Source organism: Arachis duranensis, chromosome 3 (genome assembly GCF_000817695.3).
Source record: "Arachis duranensis cultivar V14167 chromosome 3, aradu.V14167.gnm2.J7QH, whole genome shotgun sequence".
Classification (NCBI taxonomy): Eukaryota; Viridiplantae; Streptophyta; class Magnoliopsida; order Fabales; family Fabaceae; genus Arachis; species Arachis duranensis.
In genome coordinates, this window is record NC_029774.3 from 134,089,528 (window position 1) to 134,113,360 (window position 23,833).

At 34.4% G+C, this 23,833-nt stretch overlaps 3 protein-coding genes across 7 annotated transcripts in view; 1 reads left to right on the plus strand and 2 right to left on the minus strand.

Annotated features, from left to right (window-relative positions):
• LOC107482284 (geranylgeranyl transferase type-2 subunit beta 1) overlaps nt 1–2,927 on the plus strand; it is a 3,758-nt gene extending 831 nt beyond the window's left edge. The window contains exons 2-10 of one of the 3 annotated variants that reach the window (XM_016102730.3): nt 541–606; nt 742–892; nt 985–1,101; nt 1,402–1,468; nt 1,557–1,705; nt 1,882–2,015; nt 2,105–2,203; nt 2,309–2,384; nt 2,622–2,927. In XM_016102730.3, coding sequence (XP_015958216.1) covers nt 553–606; nt 742–892; nt 985–1,101; nt 1,402–1,468; nt 1,557–1,705; nt 1,882–2,015; nt 2,105–2,203; nt 2,309–2,384; nt 2,622–2,716 — 942 coding nt within the window. In that variant the 5' untranslated portion in view covers nt 541–552 and the 3' untranslated portion in view covers nt 2,717–2,927. Of the gene's footprint in view, nt 1–540; nt 607–741; nt 893–984; nt 1,102–1,401; nt 1,469–1,556; nt 1,706–1,881; nt 2,016–2,094; nt 2,204–2,265; nt 2,385–2,621 lie in introns of those variants that run through there. The other 2 variants (XR_002373223.2, XM_052259004.1) reach the window with 2 other exon arrangements.
• A 1,648-nt stretch (nt 2,928–4,575) lies between these two features.
• LOC107482280 (protein NO VEIN) lies at nt 4,576–19,110 on the minus strand. Of its 2 annotated transcripts, none has more exons than XM_016102725.3 (13): nt 18,589–19,110; nt 18,109–18,446; nt 16,667–17,345; nt 16,221–16,325; nt 15,422–15,596; nt 12,851–14,583; nt 12,133–12,345; nt 9,752–12,013; nt 9,204–9,322; nt 8,315–8,708; nt 7,925–8,242; nt 6,702–6,959; nt 4,576–6,316 (listed from the first exon to the last, which is right to left on the minus strand). In XM_016102725.3, exons 1-13 carry the CDS (start codon nt 19,048–19,050, stop codon nt 5,195–5,197), a joined length of 8,178 nt encoding a protein of 2,725 aa, XP_015958211.1. In that variant the 5' UTR covers nt 19,051–19,110; the 3' UTR covers nt 4,576–5,194. The 2 variants fall into 2 exon arrangements, with proteins under 2 accessions (XP_015958211.1, XP_052114619.1); XM_052258659.1 differs by having other exon boundaries at nt 18,109–18,369; nt 18,589–18,722.
• A 733-nt stretch (nt 19,111–19,843) lies between these two features.
• On the minus strand, nt 19,844–23,270 carry LOC107482279 (actin-related protein 2/3 complex subunit 4). Of its 2 annotated transcripts, none has more exons than XM_021139539.2 (9): nt 23,194–23,270; nt 22,989–23,035; nt 22,825–22,890; nt 22,679–22,731; nt 22,410–22,437; nt 21,612–21,686; nt 21,051–21,155; nt 20,561–20,650; nt 19,844–20,196 (listed from the first exon to the last, which is right to left on the minus strand). In XM_021139539.2, the coding sequence occupies exons 2-9, from the start codon at nt 22,989–22,991 to the stop codon at nt 20,107–20,109; spliced, it is 510 nt and encodes a 169-aa protein (XP_020995198.1). In that variant the 5' UTR covers nt 22,992–23,035; nt 23,194–23,270; the 3' UTR covers nt 19,844–20,106. The 2 variants fall into 2 exon arrangements, with proteins under 2 accessions (XP_020995198.1, XP_052114637.1); XM_052258677.1 differs by having other exon boundaries at nt 22,989–23,029; nt 23,194–23,267.
• Nucleotides 23,271–23,833: the final 563 nt, after the last annotated feature.

The following is a 23,833-nucleotide window of genomic DNA, read 5'->3' on the forward strand; positions in this document are numbered from 1 at the left end:
TAAAGTCTAAGTCGTCTTCTTTGTACTTTGTTGTTCCTGTTCCTCAGCCTCCTTTTAGTGCTTCATTGTGCTTATTTATTTATTTTGAAGTTTGAACTAAAATCTGGTGTATGAGATTGGTTATGGAGATAATACAGGCCTTGCCTAAATGAATCACAAGCCTGCCATTTGGGAATGTCCCATTCCACTTGTTATGCCTCATGTCTCGGGCTCTGGTAGAAGTTAAAGAAAAGGAACCAAGGGAAAATATCAATGCGTTTGGATGTGCTACTTTGTTGCAATTTCTTTCTTAAATTAAAATAAGGATGATTTCTTAAAGATATTCGGAAATTTTCTTGGAAAAAAATGAAAAAGAAAAATAAAGCAAAATCACTGGAGAATGTAAATTAAATAAATAAACAAAATAACTTTGATATATTGTTGTCTTGATACATTTTATATTTATGAAACCTCCCTTAAAAAGAAAGGGATTATGGGTTTGGTCATTGGTAGATACCTTAAACCTTTGATTCTGATATTTCTAATTTTGATGTTGGATAGTTTACTTTCAAGATGGGAGAGCTGGTTACTGACAAGCACGTGAAATATATATTATCAGTTGAAAAGGTATGCCTCCCGTTTATATATAGTCTGCAAAAGAAAAGAATAAAAAAGAGATCAACTTCAGTGGATCATTTGTCTTTTATGCTGAAATGCTTGGTGTTTGATAGCTCCTTGTCACATTCTTTTCTTGGTTTCCAGAGGAAGGATGATTTTGAATCTGTGGTGATGGAGCATCTAAGAATGAACGGGGCATACTGGGGTTTGACTGCTCTGGATTTGATGGGAAAGCTTGACGTTGTGGATGTTAACGAGGTTGTTTCATGGGTAATGAGTTGTCAGCATGATTCAGGTTGTTCAGTGTTTTATTTGTTCCCTTGCTATCAAAATTCTAATTTTGTTGGACCCTACTGACATTAAAACACCTGAGATACATTAATGCAGGGGGATTTGGCGGAAATGTTGGACATGACCCGCACATCTTGTATACACTGAGTGCAGTGCAGGTGTTGGCTCTCTTTGACAAGATGGATCTTATTGATGCAGATAAGGTGACAAATTGTATCCTTTGACATACATAGTGGCCAACTTTGAAGGTTTTGGATTCACAAGGATTTTTAGCTGTGATGCAAGAGATGATGTTCATAATAATAAAATAAAATAAAATAAAAAAGAAAAAATCAGTCATAATTCTTGCTCGATATGGAAAAAAAGAAAATTTAAGTTAGTTTTGGGTTGTCAAAGTTGATTGAGTTTGATTGATTATTTATTAAAATCTTAAAACATAAGATCAGTTAATAAAATACGCGCTAACTATTAAAGTGTAGGTCTCTATCTTGTGTTTCTTAATATTTTTGTCAGATATTGTTGGCCTGCAAAATGAAGATGGATCTTTTTCAGGAGATATGTGGGGTGAAGTTGATACACGGTATTTCAAACAAGATATCTTTTTGATTGGTGTGCATGTATGACATTACTGTCTTTTTGACAAACGACCACTGAATTTTTTGTTTTAGGTTCTCCTATATTGCTATCTGTTGTCTTTCAATAATACATCGCTTGGATAAAATCAATGTGGAAAAGGCTGTGAAGTACATTATAAGTTGCAAAAATATGGATGGTGGTTTTGGTTGCACACCGGGTGGGGAATCTCATGCTGGCCAAAGTACGTTATATCACTTATATTTACAATATAAATAGCAGAACCTACAACAATTATTTGTACTGGTGAATGAATGGTTTATATGCCTGCTTTAGTTTCTCTATATTCTGAATTTTGAATAATAGAATTTGTTGTATCGATGAAGCATCCTTGTAACATATTGTTTTTCTCATTGTCAGTTTTCTGTTGTGTGGGAGCTCTCGCTCTTACGGGGTCGTTAGATCTGGTTAACAAGGACTTACTTGGTTGGTGGTTATGTGAGCGACAAGTTAAATCTGGAGGTCTGAATGGGCGTCCTGAGAAACTCCCTGATGTAAGCATATGTTTTCAAGTGTAGATTTAATGCTGTTGTGCTCTTAATATCTCTCTTAGCCTATTTTACAAGATTTTAGATCATCCCAGGTCTGCTATTCGTGGTGGGTTCTTTCTAGCCTCATCATGATCGATAGGGTTCACTGGATCAGTAGAGAGAAACTTATAAAATTTATCTTAGACTGTCAGGTTAGTTTATCTGACATGTCATGTGTTTATTAATAAGAATGCTCTTGCTTCTTCTATTTTAGTTGCAAGGTTAGTATTTCTGAAATATTGTGTTGAAACTTCAAGGACAAGGAAAAAGGTGGAATTTCAGACAGGCCAGATGATGCTGTGGATGTCTTCCATACCTACTTTGGGGTAGCTGGTAGTTTACCTCCTGTCTTCTCCCCCTTTTTCATTTTCCGTTGTCAGCTTCTTAATTAATCATATTAGACTTGTATATGCAATATGATATTTTAATTATTTTTCAAAAACTGAAGAGAAAAGAAAAGACAGGAGAGTTTAGTAGGTAAACTAGGTATTTCTTGTGCTCCCTGCTTAGTATTGGTAGTCCCTTCTTACAGTAAACTTGGGATGCTAAAGTTTTGTTTTGTTGTTGCAGGGCTTTCACTACTTGAATATCCTGGCCTAAAACCAATAGATCCAGCTTATGCTTTACCTGTTGATGTTGTAAATCGGATTTTCTTTAAAAAATAAAGGACTTGGAAGTTCAACTACTGTTCAGTAACGAGAGTCTTCTTAAGACTCGCTTTTGGCAGTTGATGTAGTGTTATTTCCCCCTTACTTGAACATCATCAGATTTGTGATTACCCTTTATATCTCCTTTTGATAACATGTACGCATCTTCTGATAAAATTACTGCAAAGTTTTGACATTGCAATAGATTTTTAGATCTTAAATTATTTCATACTGATGTTATATGAGACTACAATTCTGGATATATAGCAATTAGCAACCGAGAAATATATTATTAGGACCTAGAATTATGCCAGCCTGCAAATAGATACATTATTCTTAGACACGTTAGGAATTGTATGTATATTTACCTATTAGATACCAGGTTTCTTCATGGAGTATTCAAATTAAAATTTAATTCAACTCGACATAGAATTAAAATTTAATCATGAGACAGAAAAGTAATTGAACTCGGATAGCCACTGTTGTTGTATCAGCTCCAGACAAGAAGAAAAGAAAAAAGGAGGTAAGGAGGTTTTGTCTTAGGTGGGGAAAAGAATATTGAAGACCTTGATGGTCCAAATTAAAAAAAACTAACAAATAAAATAGTAAATTACATGAATGTTTCATCTTCTTTCTTTTGTTTTTCAATTTATAAAAGTTAATATCAATCTTTTGTACTATGAAATTTAAACATCTTATTTTTTTTTTCTAATAATGAGACATCAGCATTTCTAAACATATGACAACATATGAAAATCAACCAATTATCTTTAAGGAAAAAATAAAAAATTTTAAAAAAAATTACATATTATTATTATTCAATTAAAACATAAATTACTAATTAAATACAATAAATATATATTAAAAATATCATAATAAAAAATTGAATAAATCATCAAATTAGTCCCTAAAAAATCACTCATTTTTCAATTGGTTCTTAAAAGAATTTTTTAATCAAATTCATACTTAAAAAATTTTAAATTAATCATGGTAATTCTTCTGGCACTTCCATTGCTAACGGCGTCAGAATTTGTTGATGTCGGACATCAAGTAACATCACAACACACACCTAGTAGTCCTAATTGACTATTAACATGATTAATTTATGAAATTATATCAAATCAACTTCAAATTGATTAATTCTAATACTTCAAGTTCTCCCCTCGATTAGATTTTTATTTGATCTAATTTTATAAATTTATTATCTTAATAATTAATTAAAACTCCTAAGAGTGTGTTGTGATGTCACTTAACATGTCACATTAGTAAATTTTGACATCATCAGCAAAAAAAATAACGAAAAGACTAATATGACCAATTTAAAGAACGAGTGATCTTTCAAAAACTAATTTGACTATTTACTCAAAAAATTTCACTTACAAATATTCAAATTTCACACTATTTGACCTATTTGTATATATTGTATAAGACTCTTATTATTATTATACACTTTAGTCTATTTATAAAACATATTACATGCAACTCTTCTACTATTACTTTATTTCTTAATATATCATATCAGTTGCTGAAAACTATTCCAAACAAGTTCAAAATTAACACATCCCCTTTCTAAATACATTTAAATATATCATTATATTGTATTTTTTATGCTTTCACTCTAATCCATTTTTTTTCTAAAATTTTTCTTCAATTATTGGCAAATAATAAAAACAACAAATAAAAATGTAAATTTGTATAATTCTAATATAGGTTGAATAATTATATAAAATTATATATAAATTATCAAATAAATATTTTGTAAAATATTTTTAATTTAAATACTTTAAATTTAACAATAATTTATATATTATCTAATCAATATTTAAACAATATTAGAATATACTATATTAATTTAACTTCCGTGCATGACACGGGTCTCACTCTAGTTTTTCGCACAAGTATAAAACTCCAGAGCATGACAATAACTACGTTTATTATGGCAAAAGCAAGCGGTTTTACATTTCCCCAACTGCGTGCTAGATCGAGAACAATTTCGGATCCTAAAACAAGTAAAATTTAAAAGGTCGTGTATTTACTATCTAGTATTTACATCCACAACAAGATGAACCCTTGCACTTGCCTAACAAATGGAAAGATAATCAAGGATTAAAAATAGCACCTATTGACAGCCATACTTTTGAGACAAACACAATATAGCTGAAATGAACCTTTTCCAAAGAATTAGAGATTTGTATTAAAACTGGAAAATCTTGGAATAAGAAAATACATACAGTGCTGTTGAGGTGTCCCCACATTATTTGCCCCAAGACCCTTGATGTGGGGAGTTCGAGATAACTGTTATATGCAGAACACCCGATCCCGGTGCAAGAAGTTTATGTGACAAATCTTGCATGGTTGAGTTCATAATTGATCTTCTCAAGTGTCAGCAATTAAAACAAAACTTCCCAACAAGCATGCCTCTGGCCGGCTCCAGAAAGGAGTGGCCTTGAAACTGGGAATCTGACTTGATCAAATCCATCTAAACAGCTTAATAAATTAGGAATGGCAGCTAGGAGGCAACTGCTTCTGTTGTCTTGGCATCATGACAGCCAATTGCAGCTGACCAATATGGCATAACTTCACAGGATTTTTGAAAATTGTGACCTTTGCAACATTATTTTCCATTATTGCTACAAATGCAATGCTAAAAGATTCACCTTTATCAAACGCAAACTGCCATTCGTTTGTCGTTATGTTGAACCAGTCTTTTCTTGGGGATCTGGTTGCTTTAACTTCTATGTACTCTATATTGCTCTCCTCCCCGATGACTATGTCATATGGATATCCTGTTTCTTTAACTTCATTGACCCACTTTACAGCATCCTTTCCAACTTTCTCAACAAAGTATTTGCATGCAAGAAGTTCACCTAATCTGCCTGTTGCCTTTGCTTGCACTGCATCAAATGCGCCATATTGAAGTCGATCTCTCCTGCTAAAAACTGATGACGAATTTGTGTTAACTTCATCTAGAGGTTCATCTAAGCAAACAGGATCAGATCCAGTATGGACGGCAAAAGCACTCGGATCAAAATCATGATAGGATTGACCTTCCAAGTTGTTATTCTCATGCAACACTAATGCCACCGAATTTGCCGGCTGGTCATCTTTAATGGTCCAATCAAAAGAAAGTGATGCTTGCTCAGCACAAACAGGTCGATCAGTAGTGCTTTCAGAATAATCATCCTTTGTTGCTTCAGTGAAGTTGCTAATCCCAGGAGCTTGTGTCTTCAAACCATTGGCACGCGCATAATTAAAATCTGGCGCAGTTTTCCAATCAGCAGGCGGCCAGTTTTTGTTGACCCCAGCCTTTCTTCTTGTAAAGAGCTGTCCATTTACTGATGGCGCTTGATCCAAGGGAAGCACCTTGCCTACCTCTTCCAGTGTTGACACAGAAGATAGTTCCCAAACAGGTTCTTCATCTGGAAGTTTATGCACTTTTTGGCTATTTACTATAAAAAATTCTATTTGCTCCTTAGAAGACCCAGACTCTGCCATGGTTGTTATCATATGAAGGAAATTTGCGAAATGTAATTCAGAAGTCCCATCAAATAATAAACTAGAAAGCTCCATAAACAAAGAATGATAATCTGATTCTTGGGTGGTGTACAGGACGTTTTCCTGCAAGAAACGCACGCATATATATAAGGGTAGGGTTCAGAACTCAGAAGAGAAAACTTTAAAAAGCAAAAAAAAATGCAGCATATATCTGAGCTGTGACACGCAGTTAATTTCCAGGCGTAGGCTTTGGTCCATGTAAAGAATTAAATCACCAATTATCTCAATCAAATTTTCTAGTAATGCAGTAATGGAATCTTATCCATTAATTAAGGTTGTGAAGATGACTTGAAAATATAAATTATGCCTAGCTTCTAAAATTTTATATATTGAAAGTCAAGCAGACATTTCCACATTCTTCAGGTTTTGTTTTCAGCTTCCATCACAAATATTCATTCAAAAAATATTATGATTCCTTCAGTCATAAAATTAAGGATTTACAACGTACCTGCAGAAGACAACTACATTCAACTCGATTTGTTGATGCACTGCCACAACTCTTTATAACATTCCTATAAAAAAGCTTCTCGACAACAATAATTTTGAGACGCATCACAATATCGAAATTGGACTGCTTGAGTTGAGCATATCTAGCACTGTGAAGTTTAAGAATGTAGCGCTGAGCATATGGCAGGATCCAGTTAATCAATGACTCTTTCAAGCTACAATCAGCAAGACCATAATATATTGCTTCACGAGTTACAACCTGCACTAAAAATCATGATGCATTAATGTATAACCGATAATGTCAAGGTCTCAAGGACATAAATATAACTAGGATATTCCCAGAGAGAGGATTTATACTGCCGATAATTTGTTTGTTTAATATAACCGGAAATGGATCCTTTCAATTAGAAAATCAAGTATGTCAAATGTTGGGTTGATTTTCACTATCGATTTACAATGTGGCCCTCGACATGGAATTCACATGAGCATCCAATCAGTGGTGAAAGTGTTTATTTTAGTAGGTGTTGCGGTAGAAAATTTGGTTATCTTCAAAAATGCATTAATTTTAGGGGAGTTTCATCAATTTGATCTGGATATTGAGGCATTTATTATAGGGATCTTGGGACTGAATGTAAACTTCAGTTTGGGGCTCTTAAAATTCCCAACTAGGGAATACTATGCCAGAAAGGTCTTTTCTAGGACCCAATTAAATCTAGCCATAAAAGTTAATCTGAAAAATCTGGTTATGAAACAAAAGTGAATTTATGACCAAACCATTTTAATTCCTTTCTCCAAGCAAACCATGTCATTTCACAAACGGTATTTAGTATATTACTAAATTTGTTTTTCATCCCTAGCATATTGAATAATGTACTTTGTTACCAAAGAATTATCCAATGTCTTGCCAATGGCAACCCAAAGGGGCCATTTTTTACCATATTAATGCATGAACACATTCTAAATGCTCAGACAACAAAGTGGAAGCACATGTCCATTATGATTTGTAACTCTTGGTCAAGCAATAGAAAATGAAATATCTAACTTTAAACTACCAACAGAGAATATAAATCCGATACAATCAAGAACAAAAATATCAAACAAAATTTAGGAATGAAACAAAATAGAAACATGTTCATGTTTGTAGTGTTTATTTGTGTCAATATAACAACTTATAAAATACATACTACCACAAATAAGAGCCCTTCAAGTGAAGAGAAATCATACCTCTGAGATTGCAGGAATACCTAAGTTTTTCATGAGGTTGGAGATTTTATTTTGAACCTGTTCTTTATCATCCTTGGTTAGCTCGCCAAAGTACAGAAAGTCAATGTTATCTGAATGCTTAAATTCTTTTTTCAACTTCTTATCATCAGACCAGCACACAAGGCCAAAGGAAGGATGTAATGAAACCCACTTATCTTGCACAGTAGGAAGCACTGGGAATTCCAGTTTGGAAAGACAATCTTTCAAATATATGACATCCTCAAGACTCAGCAAACCAGATTTTAATCCATCTGCCCACTTGAGGAAAACTTGGAAAGTCTACATATAAGGGGGATGTTAAAAAGGTTTCTTGCAAAAGAAATCTGTTATTTTTCATTGCTCAGAACATACCTTATCTGCTGCTTGTGATGGTAAAGTGGCAGTTGATAACTGCAGCAAAATTTGAATATAGCTTCGTAGTGGAGGTGACTCTTGTACTCCACACTCCTCGACAAAGAATCCACGAAGGCCAGGGTAAATAGTGCACAATGACTTGTTTATAGGGGAAAGAGATGAACTGCATTGAGGATGGAACTCCTTCATTTCCTGAACAGAGCCAGTTGAATCATGCCAATAGACTTCATTTGGATACAAAAATGTTCCACATACAACATCATCATCACTAGAGACAGATGAGTAGGGGACAAATATGAAAGGTCCAGACATCAAATCTTCCATGGTTTTCTGCTTTGAAGCTGCCATTTCATTCCAAACGAATGAATACAATTTGGACATTTGTCTTATGCTGGAAAAATATGTAGAAACTAACAGTCAGACAAAATTGTGTTAAACATCACATAAAGATGTAGAAGCATTAACACAGGTTAATGAACAACTAATTCAAAGAGTTCAAGATTTGTTTTTCTTGTTATAAGAGTTCACTCTTTTTTCTGCCCTATATTCTTTATGTACAAAATCCTTACAGAAATTAAAACATGAAAACTCAAAACACTGTATAACCAGCCCCCTATTTTAAAATAAAAAAGTTAAGAGTTCAGACAACTTGAGACAAACAGAACTTCTCAGAACAGACATGAGGTGAACATCTGTGTAACAATCCCAAAAATGTTTGGACAACTAATATGCACCCTGTTCGGAGAATTGTTATGAAATTAAATCAAGAGCTTTTAACATAAGGGAATGGTAAGCACTGAACATTACTGATAACAATTGTGAATATTCACACAGTCAAAGTTATTACATACTTACATTTGTGTGCAAAAGATGAAAAGGAGCATACCTGGCCTTGAATGGAGAATTTGGTAAGTTTTTTCTCCAAGCTTTAAGAATATCTAAAATGTCACCAAGAGTTACTCTTGTCTTGAACCCTAAATCATTTACCAATCTTTCACTTTTCACCTGAAATAGAAAACGTACTGACATCAAGACCCAAAGCCTATATTCTATTTTCCGAACAGTATCACATCATTCAAAACTTGGATACACAAGTTCAGACATCGATTGAGAACTAGAAAAGAACACCACCGGAAAATATCTGTACACACTACAACTTCTCGAATGATAAATTGAAAGCTGAAATCCCAAAGATAAAAATATGACAATACTACAACTACCAGGACAAGGAACGTAAACTGAAGACAATCAAAATCCAGAATACGAAATATAGTCCAGATAAAGATTTTTTTAAAAAAATAAAACAAAATAAAAGAAGTTAAAAAGGACAAGGGGAAAAATATACTATTAATAGTCAATCCCCAACTCCCAAATTACACAACTCATTAGTATTACCCACTCATCCTTGCATCAAAATTGCAGGAAAAATTTTACCTTTGGGGAAGCATATGGTGCAAAGGCTCCAAGGATCATCCGGACTGATTCACAATCGTAAAATAAATCTTTAGCATAGTGAAGCTCAGCATCCATGGATGATGCTACCCACTGCACATCACATAACTTGCACAAAAATGCAGACTTAAAGGGATATCTATCTCCGTCAGAATTAGAGAAGTAACCTATAGTTTTATCAGCATAGCAGGCATCCCATAATCTATCAAGAACCTCCAAGAGATATTTACAATTTTCTTGATTGCCACTTTTAGACAATAAGGATACTAAATGCAGTATTTCTGGGGATTCCCAATCAATGACTCTAGAATCAGGTGAGATTAAACCCCTATCCCACATTGCATGCTTAAAAGTGGTGTCAGATACATCAGCAACACTCTTATCCACCTGGACTACTTGGGCAAAATCTGTGACACCAATTTTCTCAAAAAATTCCCTCCATTTCATCCAGGCAGAAGAAAACGACTCATTAACTGGGTGCTTCAAATAGCTTATCTCTATCTCATGCCACCTCATGTTCACAAAATCAGCCAACTTTTTTGGACTGACAGGATTTCCTAATCCGGCACAGAAATGAATTGGAACCTCAGCAGGACATTTAAAGCCACAGTTAGTCAATAACAAAGATTTACCCCGTAACACTGAGATTATATGCTCCTTTTCAATGACACAATCTGAACAGGTAGTTGATAGGTGCAGCATTAAGAAACATAAATATTCCACCATCAAAACTTTGTTCTTGTTTGCCATTGTTTCATCTGACAAAGCTGGTAAAATATGAAGCTTCACAACATCATGTACAGACAACTGTTGAACACCAATACTTTGAAGTAACCGTGTAACATTGTCCAGGATAGTTGTATTCAAGCTTGAAGTATCGGCAGAAGAGGTGGGAAAAAGGGTGGGGTTTACAGTCCTTAATTTAGCACATATATTAGGGAAAGCTTCCAGGTTATGCTTGCTGTTAAAACTTATGCTTGATGTATTGGACTGCAGCCATATGGTGCCTTCATCCACTGAACTATATGTACCATCTGAAAGTGGAATAAATGGAAGCTTTTGAAGACATTGAAGAATATCTTCTCTTATTTCAGAATTAGCAGACATTGAGCCAGATGAATTGAATATTGTTACATAGAGTGTGTTTAGACAAGAAGCCAACCAACTCATACCCATTGATATCATCCCACTCTTAGTGTGACATAAAGACGACAGCACTCTAATAAGAATGTTTGGGCCAAACTCCTCAATGCCTAGTGCCCTTGCTAGTGTATCAGATAATACTGTATTTTTATCCAAGTATCTAAGCCCAAGGTGTTCGAGAAGTATATTATCAGGAAGTAGATTGCGCACCTGCTCTGTCCATCCTCTCAATACCTTGCATGGAGGAGACCATTGATTGAGGTCACCTTCAACAAGTAAACAACTCATCAATCGCAGTTTAGAAATAATCTGACGAGGAAGACTAGAGAAAAAACCATGCACTTCCCCAACTAAAGGGACAAAACTCATGAAAGCAGACAACCCCTTTCCTGGTTCATTCCTAAAACAGGGAAGCATGCAAAACTCTCTCAGTGCTCTGACAAATAAACTAGGATACTCTGACAATAACCACTGATTCCATGGACTATCTCCGTCAACTTCTTCCCTAGATGATGGAAGAACAAAATCACCTTGAAGAATGAATTTCAGGCCATATGTTCTTAAAGGAAGATACGCAAAAACGGGCTGCTGATCTAGACATGGACTGTATCCATCATCTGATTCCTGTAGCGTAAATGCCATAGAGATTTCAGTTGTTTTCACATCAAAGCGAAAAGACTTTGTCTGCAACTTCTCAGATACAACAAACCATGCCATTTTCTCTTTCCCATGAGACACTTTAATGATTCCATCTTCTGAAATTTCCTTTTTCATAACAATAAGTGTATCATTAAGCAAGTTTCTTAGCTTGATACACTTCAGGCGGTGAAGAAATAGTAGTAATGAAGGATGAATATCTGAAAACATAGTCATAATGCTATTCACAACACTCCCTTCTGGAAGATGAGACTTCAATGGCAGCACTATGCATGTGTTCCAATGTTTATCATCACATGAATCGGTATCAGTAGATGCCATTCTACTGAGCAGGCAAGTATCACAAGGAGGTACTACTGTAGGTAAAACAAAACCAATCTGTCCTTCGCTGATGTCAAATTTAACATGAAAACCATTGGAATGAATCTCTGGAGCATCTGTCACCTACAGTGAAGCCAACAAAAATTAATACCGCACACTATCTGAAGTACAAAATAAACTATCTAGGGAAAGGGTCTGTGATGACAAAAGGATAGATAAACTCAGAAAAATTCCTGACATACACGGAACACAGACTTGAAGCCAATGCCTTTCTTCCCTATGTAACCAGCATTAGATCCTTTCTTTGTTGAATTTCCAACATCACAAAGTGCTCTCATATTTTGAGCAGAGAAACCCCTCTCATTATTCAATATAACAATCCTAGAATCTTGAAGAATAAATGTTAGTGTTGGTTCGACATTATCTGGATAAGTATTATCATCTGCATTTTGAACCTGAACAATAGGAACAACCGTTTATTAGATATACAAAGAATATTAAAACAAAAAGCTACCAAAAGACTCATCAAAATTCTAACCAACTTTTCATGTTGGGAATCTATTCCTTCATAATAGTGCAAAACCCTAAACCATTTAATTATAATCTATTCAAATAAAAAACGTTGAAGATAATTATAATCAAATCTGCCACAACTCTCAAAGAATTGTTTATCATGATGTTATCAAATTGTAAACCAAAAAATTCAATCAAATATGATTTTAAAAAAAAAAAAACATTTCCAATTACCACAATCTAAATATTTCTCCCACCCTTCCAAAGTTCAATCGCTTAGGAAAATCTAATAAATGATGTCTAATAGGGTATAGAGTACAAACATTAACATACTCCTAAAAAAATGAAGAAAGAGGGAACCACTAAATATCCATCCGTTCCTACTTCATTTTAAGCACAAGCAAAGCAATAAATGAAAAAAAAAAAAAATTGAATGGGCATCCTTACCAATTCAAGAATAAAATGTGAATCCTGGGAATATAGCTCTTGTGAAAGGCAATGCAGTGCTCTCCCCAATCGAGCATGCTGCTTCTGCAATATGCAATTCTCAACATCAGAAAGGCTAGGCTCTAGACCAAATTCGTCTCGCCTAATTGATTCAATGACCAAGGCTGCATCAGTATCTTCAACATGTTGGAATGCATCTTCGGGGCAACCGATAGATTGAACATTAGAATTTTCACCCCTTTCATTGAACCCACCAGCCTGAGGTGAAGAAGCCACTTCTGCTTGTGGCACAGAAGTTTTATCGACAATGGCTTGATCATGTTTCAGGCCTGTACTTTTTTCAGTCTTAGCATCTTTTATGCATGATGAACCAGCACAAGACAAGTCCGAAGCATCATTTGAAATAAGAGAATTATAATCATTAATCCACTCGGTAATACCCAGAGAAAATCCTACTTCATGAAGCATGAGACGTTGCTCCATATTGATGCATTCACATAAAATTGCTGAAGCAGCATCCTTGGAAACAGATTGCATTCCAGAAAGTAACACATCAGCAGCAAAACTATGGAACTCAGCAGGCAGAAAACCGAGGCATTTAAGGATAAATCTTGACAAAGTAGACACTACGCTACTCAGTTTATGCATTTGTTTGTTGAACTCACTTGTCATCTTTGTAGTTGAAATTTCACTTAACATTTTCATTTTACACACAGCTCCATCAGACTGGAGAACATTGCCATTACTAACTTCAATATTTTCAATTGAGTTTCTGAACATGATTTCGAACGCACGCTGAGCATGGCATTTTAAAAGTGACAATGGAGCATATTTTTCTCCACCAACTAATGAGACCAGAGATAGCAAATTCACAGCTGTTTGGAAAGAAGATCCCTGAACTGCAGCCTCCAGAAATGAGTCTAGTGTAGCCAACTGATCTAACCGTATCACCTTTCCATCCTTGGTAACCAAGCACAACAATTCCTTGGTATTCACATCGTTCAACAACCATGATGTAAGAGAGCCTAAGAAGGGTGCAAAGACAAAATCCCAGTGAGACCACTTGCTCAAGTCAGACAACATAGGTGCCTTAAGTAAGACTTCAATTGCCTTTTTTGCTATAACAGTTTCGGAGCTTGTTTTCTGTATCATCTGCAAGTTATCTGTGGAGATCTTACACAAATTATCTCCATCACGTAATGAGTCTTCAAAGTGGTACTTTTGAATAATTGCTGCAGAAAAGAGAACACATTTTGAAGTCACAGAAGACTTCTGCTCCCCAATAGACCCCAGAAAATCCTCAAGTGCACCATTTTCCATCACATCAAAATTAACTGAAGGAAACTGTCTGATAAGCAGCATGGAAATCATCTTCTTAGTTATCTTTTCTTTATCCCATAAACCACTAAGAGCCTGAGATACCAAAAAGGCCAACTGATTCGAGGACATGCAAGCTTCCAAAGAGGACTTTCCACATGTGCTACCAACTAGCAATTTGAGTAGTTCATGAGGCAGGTGGTGAACATACTTCTCAACAAATGATAAGAAATCCCCATAGCCAAGAGAATTGAAATTCTTCACCCCAAATTGCTCAGACACCCAATCTTCACATTTATAAAACTTCCTCAACAACATAAATCCACGTTCAAGTGGTGAGTTACAATTTCTATATACTGCATTATCGAAGTCAAAATAGGTTGAAATCTTTCTGATAACATCTTCATCAGAAACTCCTGTTGATTTCAAAACAACTCAGAATAAGTGTAGCAAGGATTGGTCATATAAAGTGGAAAAATAAAGATGATATGGTAACAAATGACATGGATATCCTTTAGTGATTCAGAGAGGAAAAAATGAAAATTCTCAAATAACCCTATCAAAAATTTTGAATTATAAAACTCATTATCTTAGGAGAATTTCCCATAGAATAAGTAATATACAATACAGATTGTAGGAGTATAAAACTCCCCTATGCATATACTACCTAAGAGAATAAAGCATAAGGTAATCCCTTAACTACCTTTTAATCTTTCTATTGTGTGTAATATTTATTTCCATTCAATCAAATGGAGAAAAATAAGAAAAACAGATTAAGAAACAAGGGGGGAAGAGAGATAGAGACAGAAGGAAAAAGAAATTAAAGTATATGCATCAGCTTAAAATAACTAAAAAACAAATGTAGAACCTTCCATCTAGCATCCACTACCATATAGTCTAACATGGAAACATGTGTGGCAAATGTGGCAATTATAGCCCATGGTTTATATAAAATAATCCACTTCAATGATTAATCAAAAAGTGAAGAAAGAAAACAACAATGATAATCGAAATAATAACAATGATAATAACTTGCATATTTTTTTGTGCTTGATGGCTTTATTTATCCTACTCTGCATATACATATTCAAGTAATTCCTACTCAAAAAGTCATTTGATATTTGGGCAAGTTCTTGCATAATTGAAATTCTCTCAAAAGGAATACATAGAGAAAATAAAGCCAATATCAGAGGATAACAAAATAAAATTAAAAAAAAAAATTTGAAAGCTTGATCTAAAGGTAAACAGACTCACTCTGTGTATTCTTTGCACTGTCCTTTGTAGGGAGTGGTACATAGTCTAGGCTTGGTCCAATATCTATGGTCTCGTATTCAGAACTCGTGGTCAAAGAGTTAGTTAAATCATCATGGCCAATAGCTTGTAAGGTATCATAGATGCTGTTCCATGTTCCAGATTTGATAGATGAAACCTGCAGATAAAACAGAGAACTTTAATAGATGATACCATTTTTTTGGACAAACAGCTATTTGATTCCTTCAAACATATAACAAACATAAATCAATTTAATCCTTTTAAATACCAAGTGATAACCTTGCTTTTGTCCCTCAATCATATTAGCACATCAACTCAGTCTCTCTACTATTACTATTAACAAAAGCCATCATTTTAGTTGCTCAATCTATTGTCCATATGCAGAAGGATGAATTTGATGGTAATTTTGATTATTGAAGGACCAAACTAACAACTTTCTTTGGATGAATAAATTTATATCAACTGTATCCTTTGCGCATTAAAGTGACTGTTTACTCATTTGTTTAAGACAAGAATTTCACTAAGACAAAGATGGGGAAAATAAACCAATAAAAAACAAATAAAGACTTCATCAAATATTCAAAGAGTGCATAACAGAGGGGAATAAGGCTCTAGAGAGACGCTTTGCATTCAAAATATGATAAGTAAGTCTTTGTCAATAAAATATGATTAATAAGTCAAAGCTAAATTTGAATTATATTTCAACATAAAAAAATGTAATAATAAACCATAATAGAATCATATCAGGTTACATAAATAGATTTAAGGAAAAGAAGCTTACAGCTGCATTCAGTAACCCGATGAAAGGATATGATGAGAACATCATTCTGACCTTCTTCCTTCGACGTGATTTTACTTCATAAAATCGAAGCATCCTCTCCAAAACCTACACAACAATGACTACGTCAATGCTCAAAGATAGAAAGGGGAATAAATACTTGCAAATATGAAAGGAAAGGGGAAATATGTTCAAAACACTGAATCAATGTGTAATCTCATCCTCAAATAGGCAAGTGTTATACCATATACGAGAAAAACAATCTGAATCTAGTAATCTACGTCCAGGGAGGAGGGAGGAAAATTCTTTTTTTCAATCTAATAAAAGATAGAATTAAATATCATGACGTCATTTGTTCCAAGCAACCCCGTCATGTGGGAAATGGCATTGCTGTTATTGACTTATTGTTACCTGATGGAATTAAACTTCAGCTAACCCAAAATACCTACCTCAGCAACTTTGTGCTCCCTACATGCTTCTTTCCAGGTTGTGACAAACATCCGTAAAGAATCATTATCCATTGAAAGATCTTCACTCGTGTCAGTTGCTACCTTGGCTGTGGTACCATTCTTGATCCGGTTTGCATCAGATTCAATTTTTTCTTTCTTAAGCAATTTAGAAGGAGCAGATTTTGAAGTTGCATTCTCGGATTTTTGTTTTTTCCTAGGTGGTCCACCAAGTTCCTGTTTTTGGCTGCTATCCAGATGCAGTTGTGCCTGTGGATCACACCTCACCCGAAGTCGTTCCATCTCTTCAGTTGCAGATGGGTAAGGACAAGTACTCACTCGTTCTGAACTTTTTCCAAATTGTGACGTTGAAATTGAGCAGCTGCTCTTAATGATGTCATTATCTTGATTTTGATCATCCTCTGTAGAATAATCGCAGTCTTCATCTTCTGAGCTTGATGAAGTAAATCTTATATGCTTCCCACGAAAAGACTTTTCCACAGAAGAGAATGACTCAACACGCTGAGCTATGGCACTAAAACGTTCATCTAACTGTTTCTTCTGAGAGGAAGAAATAGGATGCTTCCTGATCTTCTCCCTTTTCACTTTTAAAGTCTTCAAGCATTTCTCCAGTGTTGATTCCTCAAAATTCCTAGCTTCCCGTATGGCAGCTATATGCATTCTGTGGTCATAACAAAGAATAATTACGTATGACTGAAACCCAAACTTGTGTATAATAGATATAGAGTAACAAATAACCTGACAAGATAAAAACAATTATTCATTCCTTTATAAGTATTGGAAATTGGGTGTGCATGAATGGTGTAACACCAGTATCACTGTATTGAAATGCCAATAGATATTTTGAACTTTTAATATAGTTATATGTTAAAATTTACATTTATAAAAAATAGAGACACACAAATGTGATTCTTCACATATAAGAGGATTAAGATAATCAAATAAGGATATGGCTAGAAAGACGAAATGGCACAAATATATATTGTACAGCCAAATAAAAACATAAAAAGGCTACTTCAAGTCAAAGGAGGCGCAAAAAATCATAAGCATGAAACCACTTATCAAGGTTATTATGAATTTTCTCCAAAAGCTTCAGACACACGATATTATAAGTGCCACAAAACAACAATATGAAAACTAAAATCATTTCAATGGAAAAGAAAAATTGTTTTAACTCAAATTGGCATACAACTCAATTATTAGAAAGGGGAAGGAAAAAACCCAAAATTATTACCACTGAGTATTTATTTGGCAGAAAACTTTGCAGTTCCCATCGGCTTAGCATTAAACCACTATATAGCAATTTATGTGAAGTGGGTTCATTTAATCATAAATGCATAAATTTCTCCATTATGAACTCCACCCCTTCATCTAACACTATACATACCACCTTCCAAAAAAAAAATGAAAGAACAAGAAAATACCCCAAGTTGTGAATCCGAATGCCAAGCCATTCCCTACATTTGACCAATCGCTTCTTGGCAATAAAATCCAAAAATTCTTCAGCTTTAATTTCTTTACTCCCGGAGACATCTAAAAACTCACTTAGAAACTTTACTATCTCCCCACTCGTTATCTCAAACACTTCAGTAGCTTCAGGACTAACTGAGAAATAATGCATTACCAAAGGCTGCCGCAAAAAAGGTCCCAAACCCAGTGCTTCAAATTCCGCAACACCTTCATTCCTGCATATTGCCATTTTCAAATCATACAATGAAGTGATTCTTCGGACCCCAACAAAGCAATGCACAAAAGCATTCACCTACACAACCAAACAAAAAAAAAGGTAGCAGAATCTTTTATAGACAAAGATATAATATTTGAATCAAACCTACTTTCTAATATAAAATTCCTTTAAAAAATCTATCAATTCTCAACTAATTGTTTTCTTTCTGAAAATATACCTTGCCTTCAGTGATCATGAGTCGGTGAAACGAGGGAACCTGCTGCATTTTAATGCCCAAAGTGTTCCAAGAATCAACCTGGAGTGCCAAAAGAGCTTTCTGGGAAACATTCCACGCAGAGACATATTCTCCGGCGGCGATGAAGTCCCGGCAGGCGGTGGCGGCGGCACGGTCAAGCTGCTCGATGATGGCCTGTTTTGGATTGGGAGTTTGAGGCCACTGCGGTGCGAAGCCGATAGCGTTTTGGATTGGGAAGTTAGGGTTCTGCGTTTGGGGCAGCTGCTGGGGAGTGATGCCAAGCCATGCCGGAGCACCGTTTGCGTTCGGACGGTGGGAACCGTACGGAGGAAACGGGTTAGGGTTTTGAAATCCGACGGCAGCGTTCTGAGGCTGTTGCGGAGCTGGCTGCCGGGGGCGGTTTCCGGCACCGCCACGGTGATAATGGGGTTGGTAGCCGTACATTCGCGGTAAATTAGAGGCGAATGTTGGGACGACACTGGCGCGGTCACGCAACTCCTTGACGACTATGAGAAAAACCGCATACGAGGTTTAAGACGAGGTTTAACTATAAAAAATAAAAATAAAAATAAAAAATAAAAGAGAAGAAAGAAGAGTGTGATAGAAGCCCAACATTAGGGTCAATGGGTGTTAGTGTTGTGTAAGAGTCCAAATGTAAGCCTTATATACACTGATGGTAGCGTTCGTTTTAAGCCCAACATATCTTTGACCAAAAATAAAGTCCAACATATCAGCAACATGTTGGGCCTATATTTTACACAAACATATGGACTCGGCGTTAAAACTGCGTGAAATTTAAGCCCGGTAATTACCTTTTACATATTTCTTTTAGTTTTTAAATATAAATAAATAAATTCAGCATCCAAAATTCCAAATATATATATAAATTATTTTCAGATTTTAATTTGTATAATTTAATAAAAAAAATTAGGATAAAATTTTAAATTTTCATTTATATAAAAAATTTAAGTTAAAAATTCAACTTTTTCAAAGATGAGAAAACAACCATATATCACCGCATATAACTTTCGAAATAGTTGTTATTATTAAAAATAAATCCTTTATCTTTCTTTATGGTGAAATTAAATCTTTGATTAGTGTTCGCTACAAACTCGTTTTTTATATAATAACAATAATAATAATAAATCTTTAGTTGGTGTTTATAACATTCTCAATTCTCAAGTATAAATTACAAATATATTTATTTTTAATACTCATTTAGGAATAAGAATACAAATTTCAAAACTATATAATAAATTTTCATGAGATAATTAATTAAAATTCCACCTACTAAGAATCCCATTAATTAAATAAAATCATTATCTGGCCTATGCAGCATGAGATTTTTCTTCCTAAATTAAACTAACATCTACAAAATTTATTCACTGTAACTACAATCACAAACACTGGCATTGCATTGGGACCCAACCACTCCGGAAACTAACATCTCTGCAACAGTAAGAAAATTTACAGGCATTTGGTAGTTTTTAAGGTAAAGCATCATATAAACTGCTTCAGAAACTCGGTAGCAACAAGCCTCCCCCTTGTGTTCACCGACATTTTGAGCTCGCTAATCTCTTTATCAATATCCTGCATTTTCAAATCCGTTACTGAACTGCCAACAATTAACTCAATATGAAAGAAATACATAAATTAATATGTTCTAATACATAATAAGAAAAGAAGAAAAAATATCTTGCTGCATTTTTTGCATGTTATGCTATTATCTGAACCAATTACTGGCTGAATCATGTTCTAAACAACCTTGTGCTAAAGTTTTCGTATTGATGGGAAGTACAAATGAGTAATCAGTAATGCTTCCTTAACAATTCCTAGGATTTCAAAGTTTTGATAGCCACTTGATTTGTTACCACAGATACAGATACTACCTTAAGCTACAAAATGAAATGAAATGAAATGCAAATCCTATTTATGGGCACAATAAGATTCTTGCCTCCATAAATTGCACTATAAAATCAATGAGCTTGTGCTTCTGCATCTCCTCACAGTGGTAATTTGTTATGAGGAAGCTAATGTCATATCCCTGCAAGAGAAGCAACAAAAGACAGCAAATTTTCAATTAGATGTTACCAAGAAAACTCGATGCATGTTAACAACACTCTGCATCTTCTATCAGGTGTTTACAAAGCAAGTTCCCACTGTCCCAGAGGATTTCTTTCACATTTTTTTTATCAATTACTACATAGGAAATGGACAAGACTCGAGATTGGATGTTCTATGTTTTTGTCTACTCTTTGTAAGGATGGCAATTCATCAACCGAAGCAAATCATTAGAATGTAGATACAGGCAATGTACAACATCTACGAAGCAGCCACAAAATAGAATTTGATCATTAATGACTAAACATTATTCGATCAGCAAAACTATCACCACACACTGCTGCAGAATTAAATCCCGTAGTGTAAATGTCTAAGATATATACCTGCACAGGCTTTCTCCTCAGTACTTGGAAAGCCTCAGCTCTCATTGACAAAAACCTAAGAAATTTCTTGGTCAGTATATTTTCAAGTTCATCAGCCTGCTTCACCTGCATGAGAGGATATAATTAAAAATAAAGGAAACTATGAATATTGGTACACATCATATGTTAATCTGATTATTAGAAACATTCTGAGTTTGCTAATATGCTGACGAAATTAAATTATGAAAGCAATTTGATCATTGTCAAGATGCTTATATGATATTTTGCTGATGGGATCTATTTTAACCATGTTCAAGATGCAAGTGTAACTCTAAGTATAACATATGTCAAAGTTTCCAAGAGGGGCAGAATGTGCATTGCAGCAAAGTTGAAGGAAAGAAATAAAAAATCTAAGGCTGAGTTGACAGCTCATATCTTAAGGAAAACACGGGACCTTTAGAAGCCAAGAACTCTGGAAGCTAGTTATCAGTTATCACATTATCACATCAGTAACTAAATGTTTTCAATGTCTAACAAAACATTATTTAAAATACAGTATCAACCAGAAAAGGATAAGTTTACCTTGAGACTTATCCGTAATGAATTGATAGATGTTTCAATTAAGCATTTTTCAGCCTCATTTCTACATATCAAAACCTGTAAAAAATAAAAAATAAAAGAACAAAATTGCACTCATCTTCCTATGGAGAATTGATTCAAAACATATTAATTTCTGTAAACATCACTCAGAAAAGTAGACTAAAAGTGGGAGAAAAATGTTATGGCACAATTACCAACTATGAGTCTCAGGCTCAGGTTATACCTAACAAACACATGCAAAAATCAAACTGGTTTCCTAATTATGCTAAGAATGAGCAAAACAGAGAATGGCAATAACAGAACAGCATAGATCCAAGAAATAATGATACCAAGTACAGCCAGCATAAAACATGTTTTCATTCTCCATTTTTGCAACATGAAATACTTGCTTTCCATAACAATGCAAACAAAAACAAATCATGTACTGTAACAAGAAAGGATGACACTTAATCTTTAGAATTCAAGCCTATGTCATTAAATCATAGACTGCTTAATAATTGTTCCTCCTGTATTATCCATTATTCATAAATAGTAATCTCACTATGTGCAAAAGGATGCAATAATCTAATGTGCTCTCTTAATTCTAGTACCTACATAAAAAAAAAATCTAAGCTATCTATCTAAGACTCTTTATGAACAGTTGCCTAATTACTATTACATTGTAATGTGGCTACTTTTTTATAGAATCACTGGATCATGGTATTAGAGTAATCCATGGTGTGTCCTTTCACCTAGGAGTATTCTCCTAACATATTTCTTTTGCAATAGGAAGGTTCTTACCGGATTGAGAAGCAACTCAGGGCTCGACCTGCAAATAAATGACAAAACTTACAACCTTCACTGAGAAAATTATTGCTTTGATTTATATATATAAAAAATAACACAATGCATTAATCATAGTACACAAGCTTTCAACATGGATATCAACTTTCAAATTAAGTATAACCTAGAGCAATCATAATTTTTGGAACATAAATAAATAAATTAAAAAAAAATCAGCAATAAGAACCAATGTGTAAAAGTGAAATATAGATGTAAGAGAAGCATACTTGAGCTCAACCTCAGGCTTGTTATGCCTTTCAACTTCTTGGCAAGGGAAGTTCTGCAATCAACCAAAAACCACAACAATTCTTAGTTTCACAACAACAAGAAACAATGATAATTAAAAAAAAAAGGTGAAAAAGCAAAAACATACCTGGAGGCACATAGCGGCGTCAAGGGTGTTGCGAATGCACGCCAAGTAAGGGCGCAAGGTGGAGGCCTGCAAAACATTCAAAATGGAATGAATTGAATTGAGGAGCTAATAACTGAAAAGAAAAACAAAGGTTTATCGAAATCGAAGTACGTGTGGGCGCGTACCATGGGACTTTGGTGGTGGTGGTGGTGGTTGCCTTTGAAATCTGAATCTTCAACAAAAAGAAAGAAATGGAAGTGATCCGAAATCAGAAAGCAACCTTGGAGTATAAGCAAATCAAATCAATGAATGTATTTGGGAGTGGAGTGGGTCAAGAGAGAAAGTTAAGTAAAAGAAAAGTCCGGTCGGTGTTTCAAAGTAGCCACCCACCACTATGGTATTTTTCTGCTCTACCACCACCTCACCTCAGTCACTCACCTCCGTGTCGACGACACCAAAAATTAAAAAATAAAGTATAATGAAATAAAATAACATAAATTTTAATTATTATTTTCTGGGGATCTATTTTTATTTGCACAAACAAAATATTTAATTAAAAACTATTTTTATTCTTTTAAATATTTTGTTTTATTTTTTGTCCTTGTAACATAATTCTGTTTCTTTGTCTTCATAAAAATAATCACGAGATATTTGATTTTGATCCTCTAAAAAACATCTTTACATAGAAATCTAAATATTTTAAAAAGCGAGAGAGTTTTAGTCTCCATTAAATTATAATTTTTCATTTTAAAAAAGCTATCGTTTTAATAAATTTAAGCCAAATTATCATATGATTTTAGCAATCAAAAATAAACATAATATTAATTTTGTATATGGAATATGTTAAGAAACCAATATTTTAGTAAAAAAATTAATCGATTTTAACTCAAATATAAAGAAAAAAAATTAATCAATTGCCTTTTGCAGTTATTACTATCCCCTGAGTAATTTATCTTAAAAATTTGACCGAGTAATTACATTTCTTTTGGACGGTAGTTACAAGTTTGTTTCAGTCAATGTTACCCATCAG